A 13,007-nucleotide genomic window follows, 5' to 3' on the forward strand; every position below is an offset into this window, starting at 1 on the left:
ATTCAATTATCTGGATATACACTATTCAGTATGATAACCATGAACCATATGTGGCCATTTAAGTTTAAATGTAACTTAATTAAAATAAAATAGAATTAAAAATTCAGTCTCTCAGTTGCACCAGCCACATTTCAAGTGTTTAGCACCATGTGACTCACTGCTACTGTATAGGGCAGTGCAGATATAGAACATTTCCATCAGTGCACAAAGGTCTGTGAATGGTGCTGGAATGTAGCAGAGAGTGGCTAGTGTTAGGGAGAGCGTGAACAGATATATTTAATCAGCTTTTAAAAAATATAAAGTTCTATAAAGGATACAGAGAGTATTTACCAATGATACTGTTATTATTTTCAGAAGTTAAGAAATTAAAAAGTTCTTTGTTCATGTTTTAACTTGTTTTAATTACTAAGGATTGTACATATCTTGGTTAAAAAAGGTAACATAGATTTTTTTTTTTAATGACCAGATTTCAAAAAAGATCCTTATTCAAGTATATTTTTAAGAATTATATGCCAAATTTTCATCACAGATTATACATTTTATTTTTTGGACAATAATTTAGCTTAGAATAAATCCTCATATTTTTAAAGTGCTGGTCACATTTGAATTTATATTTCTTTTCTTTTTGAAATGGGGTCTCATTCTGTCACCCAGGCTGGAGTGCAGTGTTGTGAATTTGGCTCACCGCAGCCTCCACCTCCTGGGCTCAAGTGATCTTACCATCCCAACCTTTTGAGTAGCTGGGACTATAGGCACACACCACCACACCAGGCTAATTTTTGGTATTTTTGGTAGAGACAGGGTCCCACTATGCCACCCAGGCTGGTCTTGAACTCCTGAGCTCAAGCCATTTGTCCACCTTGACCTCCCAAAATGCTGGGATTACATGCATGAGTCACTAGGCCTGGCCCTGTTATTTCATTAATTATTCACTTTATAATCTAATGACTATGGATAAATTAAATTTCTAGGCAACCAATGTGCAGACAAAACATATAAGGGTATATTTTTTTGTATGCAATTCATTAATAATAGGAGCTATTTATAATGAAGCTGTTTTTTTGTAAAATATAATCTATTTGAGAAGTTAGGGGATCCAGAATTGTTCTTTTGAAAAATACTGTTTTTCTGAGCACAGGAAATAGGAATCAATCTGTTCTTATTTTATATTTCAGGTAATATCTCCCAGCTGTAATGATGACATCACAGTGAAAAAGGATCAGTGTTTAGTTCGATCATTTATTGATTCTAAATTGTGAGTAATGAGTCCATTAATAATGTTACGTGGGAGAAAAAAAAAATAGAATTACAATGATAGACACCTCCCCCACCAAAACTTTATTTTTAAAAGTCTAATCATTCATGAACTGAGAAGTTGTTACCTAATAGGTTTTGACTTTTTGTAATGTAGGGTATTTTTCACTAATAAATTTTATATAAAAAATGTGAACATTATGTGAGAACAATATTAAGAACAGTTTTTTTTAGCAAAAGATGGTATTGATTTTTTCCTTAATTGTAAAATTCTATATTTTTATCGTGTACTAGTAGTATGTGACATTTATTATTAACTCCGAAGCTTATTTTTTAATCTCTATTACAAGAGCAATTATTTTGACTTTTTTCGTGATTACAATCCAGACTTTTGGGCCGGGCGCAGTTGCTGACGCCTGTAATCCCAGCACTTTGGGAGGCTGAGGTGGGCAGATCATGAGCTCAGGAGATCGAGACCATTCTGGCCAACATGGTGAAACCCTCTCTCTACTAAAATATAAAAAATTAGCCAGGTGTGGTGGTGCATGCCTGTAGTCCTAGCTTCTCAGGAGGCTGAGGCAAAGGAATTGCTTGAACCCGGGAGGCAGAGGTTGCAGTGAGCCGAGATCGCGCCACTGCACTCCAGCCTGGCAACAGAGTGAGACTCTGTCTCAAAAAAAAAAAAAAATCCAGACTTACAGAAACTTTTTCCTAACCTCATCTCTGCTTTGTGATCAAAACAGTGAAATTTAAAAAGTTTTTTTGAGTTATAGTTCTCTGTGAAAAATTTAATGCCATAATATATCTTATAGTGATAAAAATATTTCAATATTACTGTCTAGTAAATGTGCTTTTTTACTAAAATGAAAAATAAATTTCACAAATAATAAAATAGACATTGTTGTTACAAGTGTTGAAAACATCATGCTGATATGAATTACCCCGTACTATCTGTAGGAGGATTGTATAGATTGAAATATTGTGAATGTGAGGCTCTCAATGTACTTTGAGTATATACAACTTCAGAATTAAGATAACTAACTTTGCCCGTATTTCGTCTTCTTACCTTTTGTTAAGGACTAAGATAAAAACATTTTATAGACAATATTTTGATTTTGAGGTTTTTATTTTTCTATGTGTTAACATGAACTATTTAAGTGATAATTTTTATTGAATAAATTGTTTTCCTCCCCTTCTTCTTGATAATTAGTTACTCTATAGCAAGAAAGGACATTAAGGAAGTAGACATTCTCAATCTACCGGAATCTGAGCTCTCCACTAAACCAGGTAAAATAAAGATGAATTACCCTATTATTTTATGTTGTGGCTCTATTTGGAAAATAGCAAATAAAGCAAGACTGATACTCTCTGGTGCCACCATTTTAACTGTTTAGAGTTGATATCCACTCTTGATTTTTTTTTAATGTCTAGATATAATATTTGATTTGTGATTAGATAAGTTTAACTTTTCGTATTTTACCATTGTCTCACAGTATTCCGTAAAGTAATTACAAATGTTTATATAACATTATAACTTATGAAATATGTTAAAGCTTACTGTATCATTTTATAAATGACAGCCGAATTTGAATTCAGATCTTTGATTCTGAATGCCATGCCTTTTCTATTGTTCTATGCTGCCAATTCCATAGCAACTGCTGAAGTACATTTTCACTCTTAGGGCTTCAGAAAGCAAGCATCTTCTTAAAAACTAGAGTTGTTCCTGATAATTGGAAAATGGATATAAGTGAAATCCTTGAGTCATCCAGTAGTGATGATGAAGATGGCCCAGCTGAAGAAAATGATGAAGAGAAGGAAAAGGAGGCCAAAAAGACAGAAGAAGAGGTGGTAGGTGTAATTTCATGTTTGTAACAAAAACATCTTAATACTCTCTAGTGAAAATAATATCTTCATATATTTTTCCCTCTGTTTAGATTCTCTATTATTTGTTTCTGTCCATTTCTAGCATTGCTTAATTTGGGTGTCGAGGAAGCATTTTGGCTCATAGCATAGTGTGTAAATCAGAACTAATTTTTAGTAAGAGATTACAAGAAAATACTTTTCAGGTTAGTTAATCAACAAGTGCAAACTGGTTTTTTCGGGGTCTTTTCCAAAACAACCCAGGAGGGAAAAAAATGTAATTTTTAGGTATTTTATATGTGTTAACTCATTTAAACTACTACCATATGAAGTAACTGTTGTTATCCTACTTTAAAGGTAAGGAAAGGGAGGTTCAGAAAAGTTAAGTAACTTTCCCAAGCTGGCGCAACTAAAATGGGTAGAAGAGGGATTTGTACCCAGGTCTGGCCTGTCTCAACTTTAAAACCTCTTTCAGACATTTCACAATATTTCAAGGATAATTAAGGTTAAAAAAAATCCTATCCAAACCCCAAAGAAAATTTCATTTGGCAGTTTGATAAATCATAGAAAATATTCAGATTATATGTTCTAAGTGCTAATGGTTTTCTTTATAATATTGCCATGTCATTTATAATATGCATGTAATTGTAGGAAATCATCCATGGAGTACTTCATGATTGCTTATATGAATACTGTTGTCTATTCTGCAGTGTTGTATCAAATGGGATAAACTGTCTAGTATATTTTTGGTTGTTACGGGGTAAAAGGGTTTAGGGGCAAGACAAAGACAATGAATTTACTGAAAAGGGGGACCTATTTGAGCATGAAAAATATTGGCCTGGAAAAATGTGGGATTCTTGTTTCTGTTTTAAATACACAAATATGAATTTATGAAATGAAACAAGTATACTCATATGTAATGAAGGGCATATGCTATTTCTTTCCTTTTACTTCCCCTGCAGTATTTGGTTTTTTTACACTCTGAAATCAGAATGGCGGTTCATACTTACAGGCTGCCTACAGAGTTGCCATAGTAACGTGCTGTTGGTTTTAAGTGAGCATGCTCGGAAAGACAGGAAGGTTTAGCAGAGGCTTGGCAGGTTGCCAATGGAGGTTTGCCAGATGCTTTGAAATGGGCTGTCTTTCTTTTCCTTTCATGTAATGTCTGATTTTTATGTGGAAGAGAATGTAAGTAGTGCTGTATAACCCTGCGGATGCTATGCCCTAAGAGGGAAAGCAAATATTTGCAAGTCAGACTGAAAAATGTCCAGACCCTGTACTGATTAAGTAGAAGGGGAATCTAACCACTTTGCATTTGAAAGAAAATGCAGCATATAGGTAAGATTTTTTTTGTATGTTTAGTTACCTTTTTGATTGCCAAAAACGGGATTAAATAAGAATTTTAGGTATTGATGATGTAGCTGATAGGGAAGGACTCAGAACCAAGCGATATTCTTTCTTGTAAAAAAGACGGTTGGAGTCTATTTTTAGAATATCAATGGATGAAGGCTATTTTTCTGAAACAAGATAGATTCTGAAATGAAAATGATAATGAGACAGTTTGGCAAAATTCAGGATTTAAAGTCAGAATATTAAATGTGATTTTTGTATTTTATCTGTATTTATTTATAGATTATATGTTTTCAGGCTAATTAGGCCACATTTTCAGGGTGTGAACTGTTGCAAATCTGTGATTTAGCTTTTGTTTTTTAAATTAACCTTAGTTAGGATCTTATATTGTCCAATATTGAAGAAAGATTAGTCCCTTTATTTTTGCTAATACTTTTAATTGCTGTCCGTTCCAGAATGCATTTTCCCTACACCCCCCCCACCCTCTAAAAAACCCTGAAATTTTAAACAAAGAGGGTAAAAAGAGCTTTGTAGAAAGTGGCAGAGGGAGACTATAAAATAGTAAATTGTAAGTAGTGCTTTTATTACAATGATTAATTTCATAAATATTGTAATGTTTTATTCAAGCTGTGAGTATACGTTAGTATAAAAGAATGAAGAGCAGAGGCAAAGCTCTGTTACCTATTGTTTGCAGGTAATAGTAAATAAATTTTTAAAGATAAGGAAGCTTACAAGGATAGTATCTTAAAATGTGTCACCGAAATTATGAGCCTGTTAAAATTAAGTGAATCAGGATGCTTTTCATCTACTGGAAAATAACAGCAAAATTACAGAATTTAGGCACTGATTCATATGATTATTTATTTTTCGGATGGTCAATTTCATAGCATATGTTTTATTGAATTATTAAACTAATTCTTTTTCTCTGGCCATACAGGAAGATTTTCTTGAGTGAAATTTTGTTGCTTTAGAAAAAAATCAGCTGCATTTCTTGCTCTTGGGTTTAAGATTTAGTTGCTGAATCATTGTAACTTCTCTTGAACAGTTATTTTTTAAAAGTGTAATATACTGATAAACTGAAAAGCACTTTATATACAACTAAGAGGAGGGGAATGACTATGGTGTAAAATGAATAAAAATCTGATAAGCCATGGCCTACCTGGCTTAGTCATTATGGGCCTTTACCACCATGTAGGTGAGGCTACGCTGTTTTATTACATTACAGATCAGAGTCTTCCCAAAATGTAACCATGCTATGCTTTTCGTGAAGATTCAATGTTGCATTACAATAATCAAAAAGATCTTTTGTAAGGTTCTCTAAACCACTATAACAATACTCCAGTCTGTTATTTGGTGTTTTTAGTATAGCAAGCAAATTTTATGCAGTAGAATCATACAAGTGTTAGATACTTCTGCAGTGTTAATGGGCAGTGAACATTGTTTTTATATTTGATGCTTTGGGTATCCCAACTAGCCTTAATAAGGAGATTTGAGATTCTGTGACTTTACATGAAAGAGCACCTTTTCCACTTAATATTAATTTGAATTCCTAAGTATTGGTAGTTCAGGATTTGAGTACAAGATACAGATCTCATGCTGTTACTGTGTGGGAAAAGATTGAGGATCTGACAGAAAGTAGGTTTTATCTATATTGATTACTTTAAACTTGAACTCAATAATTATATGGAAAAAATCCCTGGGGGATATTTTTATGGGTATTACTTAAATGTTTTTGTTAAGAAAATTTTGTATTAGAAAAGATATTACTGGATTTTTCACCTTTGAAATTGATCAAAAAGTCCATGTAAACATAAGTAATCATATCAATTATTCATTTATTCCTGATTTATATTTACTTTGGATAAATATAGGAGAGTTTTCTTAGGGTAAAATAAATGGATGGTTGTTTAGAAAACTTGAGTATTAAGCGGAATGTGACCAGTGTTAGCTTTTAAAATCATTTTGGCTTATAATAAGTAGGCTTATAGGTTGGGCCCTTTTAAAAATTTCCTATTTAGTAATGAAAATTTTAATTCAGTGAATTTTTAAATAACTACTGCCATTTCTCTAATATTGGGAATTGTTTAGGGACCACTGATACATTAATGCCTAAGATTATATTCCAGTATTGTGAAAAATCATAAGTACTTGAGTTTGTTTATTCATGGAAACATGAATATTATTTTTGATGTTTAAATCATATTATTTGTGCATATTTATGCCTTCTTGTAGATTGTAAAGGCATTTGTTGGTGGTCATTCAAGATTACTTTAGGTATAAACTTACAGTAAATGCTGGATAACTTAGGAAATCCATGCTAAATTGGTGGAATTTAAAGAATATTTTAAATGTAATGTTAATATTTTAAGTATATCTAATAACTTAAGTTGCTAATGAAGCATTTCTAAGCAGATCCTAAAAAGCCAGCCTTCCATGAATAATTGGGACTTCAGCTTGCAATCATATATGACAACTGACTTGCTAAAATCTGAAAGTTTAGCCCATTAAGCAAACAAAAATGCCCTTATGTATTTAGCAGAGTCTTTCTTCACAGTGTTAGTGTAAGAGTCTAACCCAATTAGGGTCATCTAATCAGATTAATAAGGATTCCACATTTGTACACACAAATATAGCTACATACAGCTATATTTTTATGTATTAAAAAAACACTTTTATATCAATGCATTTTATAGTTGTGGTCATATGATATAGTTGACTTGTACTAAAAATCTTGGATTTGATAGCATTTAAATGACATCTTGATGATTAAAATGTGTACCTTTTCAAATGGGGAAAAATTACTAGGCTCAGTTAACTGATAAAATACAAGAATCACGTAATCATTTATTTTAGGCAGGCTGTTGTTAAAACTGTTCTCTGAAATTATAAGTGCCTTACTATGAATATATCATCTCTTATGTGAGCCCTGAAATTTTCTGTAGGTGTACAACAGGAAAGAATAGTACCACTCGAAATTTTATGATTACCAAATTCCACTGGGCCTTCAGCACTATTGGTCAATTCCCAATTTCTGTAAGCAAATCATTATTTCCTCCATTAAACCAATAATCCTATACCCACTCCACACAACTTCATAAAGAAATTGGGAGCTTCAGATGCGAGCATGCTGTAAACCTGTTTGCCTACTCTCTTTCGCTCAAGGCACAATTGATAGTGTTTTGTCCTCCCTATAAGATGAGTCTCTTGGGTTATGCTGTGGATCTCATTCCCTTCCTCTTTTCAGGAAAAGAGAGACTATCGACTCTCTCTTTTCTTGCATCTTTAACTTACTCCTTTCAGTTATATCCTTCTCATCAGCTTTTTAAAACATGCTTACATCTCTCCCAGCCTTCTGACAACCCCTCCATATTTCCTCCACCAGTCTTCAGACAACCTCTGTGCTTTCCTCTCCAGATAACTACATTCCTTCTTCATCGTCATGGCCAGAATGCTTAGAGTTACATACACTGTTCATGACCTCCCCTTTGCTCTTAACTCACTGTAGTGTGTCTTGATTTCCCACAACTAAAACAACTTTACTAAGGTCACCAGTGACTCCAACAAACTTTTGTACTAAACCAAACACATTTTTGTCTTGATCCTATTTGACTATTGAGTAGTATTCAGTACCTCTGACATACCTAACTTCTTAGAACGCTTGATATCCATGATGACATCACATTTTTGGCCTACTTCCTATCTAAAATGATATAATGACTCGATATCTATACGTACATCAAAGATGTCTCTTCTTAGCTCAAGACATTTATATCAAACCAATGAGGATTTTATCTTTTTTTTTTTTTTTTTTTAAGAGACAGAGTTTTGCTCTTGTTTGCCAGGCTGGAGTGCAATGGCGTGATCTCGGCTCACCACAACCTCCGCCTCCTGGGTTCAAGCAATTCTCCTGCCTCAGCCTCCCAAGTAACTGAGATTACAGGCATGCACCTCCATGCCTGGCTAATTTTGTATTTTTAGTAGAGACGGGGTTTCTCCATGTTGGTCAGGCTGGTCTCAAACTCCCAACCTCAGGTGATCCGCGCATCTCAGCCTCCCAAAGTGCTGGGATTACAGGCATGAGCCACCGCGCCCGGCCAAGGATTTCATCTTAACTTGTACGTACTCAGACTCAGTATGTGCAAGACTGCGTTCATCTTCTTTTTCCCTAAACCTATCCTTTCCCTGGCTGTCCTTAATTCATTTTGATAAAAGCAACATCCACCCAGCTGTCCAAGCCAGATACATAGAAGTCACCTTGATTCTTCTTCTCTTAACCCCCTGTCCAATCAGATACCCAGTCCATTCTCTTCTACCTGCTCGAATAGCTCTCAAATTTGCCCACTTCGTTTGGTTTCTTTTCTTCTTTCTGCCAATCTTACTCCAAGCCACTGTTCTCTTTTACCTAGCCTAATGCAATAACAATAACAACTTGTTCTTTCAACGTCCATGCTTGCCCTCCTCCAATCTGTTCTCTGTACTGGATCTACAGTAGTTGTTTTGTTTTTTTTTTCTAACTGAAAATATATATGTGATTCCTTTAGGAATAAAATAATTTTAGGGAACAAAAGAGGTTGTGGTTTTTATTCTTTTGGATTAAAATATTTCTAAAGCATATCGCGTAATACTACCTTTTTCTAAAAGCAGTATAATGTACATTATTTAATGTAATATTTACTCAAGATTTAATTATTGCATTCTTATAATACACATACTGTCTTGGCTCTCAGTCCTTACACTAAATGACATATGTCTGTAAAGATTGTGAATTTTTCTCCAAGTTTTCTTTCTTCTAAACTATATATTGTCAATTGTCAGTCTTTACATATGATAACTTTCTGGACAGTTCTTCAGAATTCCACTTGGGATGGGGCTTATTGATAACCTATGTAGTCATTTTGACCTATGGCTCACCTGAGTTGCCAGACTTACTATTTGTTTTGTTTGCTTTTCACTTTAAGTTAAACCTGAAGTTTAACTGAAAGTTTAAAATTTTAAGCTTTCTTTTTAAATTTGTCTTTATTTGCTGTTTCCCTAAGGTGTTGTGACAACAAAATATATCTGTTGTACCAGGACATACATCAAGATGTACCTTTCATTATACCACTATTAAAATGTTTACCTTTTGTAGGAGATACAAACAAGTAAAGGTAACCACGCCAAATAATGTTCTCAGTTTATTCATGGAGACTTGGTGGTTTTTAAAGTAAGACTGTTTGTTTAGTCCTTACAACAGTTTATGAAAATATGTATATAAATAAATATATACATATGAAATCGCCTCAGAGTGCATTGCCTGAGAAAAGAGAGATTATGAAGGGAGGTTAGATACCTTATCCCGTAGTTTCTCCCAAAGTGGACTTTCTTTTTCTTTTTTCTTTTCTTTTTTTTTTTTTTTTTTTTGTTTTTGAGACAGTCTCACTCCGTCACTCAGACTGGAGTGCAGTGGCGCGATTTCCACTCACTGCAACCTCCACCTCCCGAGTTCAAGTGATTTTCATGCTTCAGCCTTCCCAGTAGCTGGAATTACAGGCATGTGCCACCATGCCCAGCTAATTTTTGTGCTTTTAGTAGGGACAAGGTTTCACCATGTTGGCCAGGCTGGTCTCGAACTCCTGGCCTCAAGTGATCTGCCCACCTTTGCCTCCCAAAGTGCTGGGATTATAGGCATGAGCCACTGCGCCCAGCCCCAAAGTGAACTTTCTAGAACCTTACAACAAATCTCCTAGAACCTTCTCTTTATATATATATATATATATATATATATATATATATATATAATTAAAACTGAGGTTTAGAGAGGTTTCAGAATTTTTTACAAGCTTTTAAGAAAATGTTCTCTCCTCCTCTAGACTGTAAGATCTGTGAAAGCAGGGGATCTCAGGATTTTTGTTTTTTCCTTTTCCTACCAGTATATATACCTAACAGCTATCAACACAGAGCTTGCTTGGCTCATATTAAACCTTCATTAAATGAATGAATGTGGGTTATGCAATTGTTGTAGTAAATTACTCTTTGAAACAAGGTGGTGGGAGATTTGTTATAAGGTTCTAGAAAGTTCACCTTGGCAGGGGGAACTAAGGGATAAGATATCTAACTTCCCTTTATAATATCTCTTTTCTCAGGCTGTGTACTCTGTAGGCAATCTCAATTTCTCACATAATTTTGTGAGTTTATAAAATAAATTATTTTTTGCTTAAGCCATCTTGGGATAGTTTTCTGTCACTTGTAGTAAAAGTTATTGACTAACAATGCTCCTTGTTTGTATTTTGTTCCACTTACTCCAGGTATCTTCCTTGTGGTGTTTTCCCTTCAAATTCATTATCCATAAACATCTTTATAAAACATAGGCGGTTCCTGATGGTAACGCTTTATTGGCTTTCAGCACCTTCAGGACGAAGTCTGGGTTTTTTATCACAGGCCTTTAGAAGTCTGCCTGATCATGATTTGACCCATGCTCACCTCTTTATTCTCCCTTCCATTATTCTTCCATGATATGGGACTTCTTATAGCTCCCCTGCTGCCACTTAGATATTGTTCAGAAGCTGCTGTTGAGCTCTAAGATATATTACATTGAATATTGCCTTTGTGTTGCCCATTCCCTTTGTTAGTATTAAATATAATAGGAAAGATAAAACGCAAGTTTTCAAAACTCAGAAAATGAGTAAATGATAAACAACAGCTGAGATTTTAAAAGTTCAACAGATGTCTGTAGGAACAAAGAGGGCTCTACTTGAATTAAAGTGGGTGAGTACAGCTTACAAATGTTCTATGCATTTACCTTAGTTTTAGTATTTCACATTTTTTTAAAAATCACACTATTTAATATATTATAAATTTAAAATTTCATACAAAAAATGTAAGCAGCTGTTGGATTCGCTGCTTCCTTCCCGTGAGTCCTCCAGTCCAGACATGTCCTCAGAGCTGCCACTTCTGATGTACTCCTTGCAGTGCTTAGCTCCCCAGAGTGGAGCTTGGAGGGTGCTGTCTTAACATCTCTCCTTCCATGATAGGGATCTGCCCACTTCAGAGGATTCCTCCTGCTGCCTTCAAACTGAGCCTCATTTTTGGAGGTGGTAGGGATGAAGGAGAGGGGATGGAGGGGTTGTAAGAGCTGAGGAGCGTGAGGACTTGTGATGGAGTTTCAGAGTTGGGGTGAGAAGGGTAGCCCATGAAGAGGGCCAGAAGAGGGACTATAGACAGCATCATAAAGAAATTTAAATTTCTTTATATTTGGTAAAAGTATTTAGTGTTATAAATCATTATGAATGAATGTACTAAAAGAAAGAATGTAATAAAAGATCTTACTTTTATTTATCATGAAGGGGAAACAAAGTTGCTTGTGTCCAAAGTAACATTATTGCACAAAAAAAAGTCCTTTGGTATTGAAAAAAATGAGTGTGGTATACTGGAGTACACCCCCCCCACCCCCCACCCCCAATACACACAAAAGGTAGGGGTGTTATATAATTATTAAAACTTTTTTTTTTTTTTTTTTTTTTGAGACAGAGTCTTACTCTGCCTCTCAGGCTGGAGTGCAGTGGTGATTATAGCTCACTGCAGCCTCAACCTTCCAGGCTCAAGCCTTCCTCCCAACTTAGCCTCCTGAGTAGCTGGGACTAGGATTATAGGCATGCACCACCATGCCCGGCTAATTTATTATTATTTTTTTTATAGAGACAAAGTTTCGCTATGTTGCCCAGTCTGGTCTAAAACCCCTGGGCTCAGGTGATCCTCCTGCCTGGCCCTCCCAAAGTGCTGGGATTACAGGCAGGAGCCACTGAGCCTGACCAAAAATTTTAAGGGATTCCCATAGGGGTTCTTGAAACCTGAGAATACCCATCAACAATATGTTCTGTTACATACAATACACAGTATAGGGAAACCACAAAGATCAAGTTTAGTTATACCTTTCCTCACTTTAAAAATGTCAATTTTTGTGGCTCCGATATGTTATACGCTAGGAAACTATCCCAAGCCACCAGTTAGAACTGTGTACAAGTTATATGGGTCTGAGGAGCTTTGGGTAAAGTTCATCATCTTTTACTGACATATTTTGACAATTTGGACACTATCTGTCCACCTTCCTAATGTGTATTGGAAACTAGAGTTGCTAGCTAAGAAAGTTAATAGCTCCTACAAAAATAAGATATCTTATTTTTCAAATTGTATTTGTCTCTGTATTACTCTGTTCTCACATTGTCATAAAGAACTTTGTTAGATTGGGTATTTTATAAAGAGGTTTAATTGACTCACAGTTCCACAGGCTGTACAGGAGGCATGGCTGGGGAGGCCTCAGGAAACTTATAATCAGGACAAAAGGTGAAGGGGAAGCAAGCATATCTTCACGTGGCAACAGGGGGGAGAGAGAGAGAGAGAGAGAGAGAGAGAGCGCGCGAGCACGCAAAGGGGGAAGTGCTATACACTTTCAAGCAACCAGATCTCATGAGACCTCACTATCATGAGAACAGCAAGGGCGAAATCTGCCCCATGATCCAATCACCTCCCACCAGGTCCCTCCCCGAGTATTGGGGATTACAATTCAA

General features: G+C 35.3%; 1 protein-coding gene across 3 annotated transcripts in view; it reads left to right on the plus strand.

The window, feature by feature from the left end:
- The window catches only part of ARID4A (AT-rich interaction domain 4A), a 75,297-nt gene that overhangs the window by 28,613 nt on the left and 33,677 nt on the right, over positions 1–13,007 (plus strand). For all 3 annotated transcript variants that reach the window (XM_019009660.4, XM_004055229.5, XM_055361908.2), the window contains exons 9-11: positions 1,176–1,255; positions 2,465–2,541; positions 2,936–3,102. In XM_019009660.4, coding sequence (XP_018865205.1) covers positions 1,176–1,255; positions 2,465–2,541; positions 2,936–3,102 — 324 coding nt within the window. The remainder of the gene's footprint in view (positions 1–1,175; positions 1,256–2,464; positions 2,542–2,935; positions 3,103–13,007) is intronic.

The sequence above is a fragment of the Gorilla gorilla genome, chromosome 15 (assembly GCF_029281585.2).
Source record: "Gorilla gorilla gorilla isolate KB3781 chromosome 15, NHGRI_mGorGor1-v2.1_pri, whole genome shotgun sequence".
Classification (NCBI taxonomy): domain Eukaryota; kingdom Metazoa; phylum Chordata; class Mammalia; order Primates; family Hominidae; genus Gorilla; species Gorilla gorilla.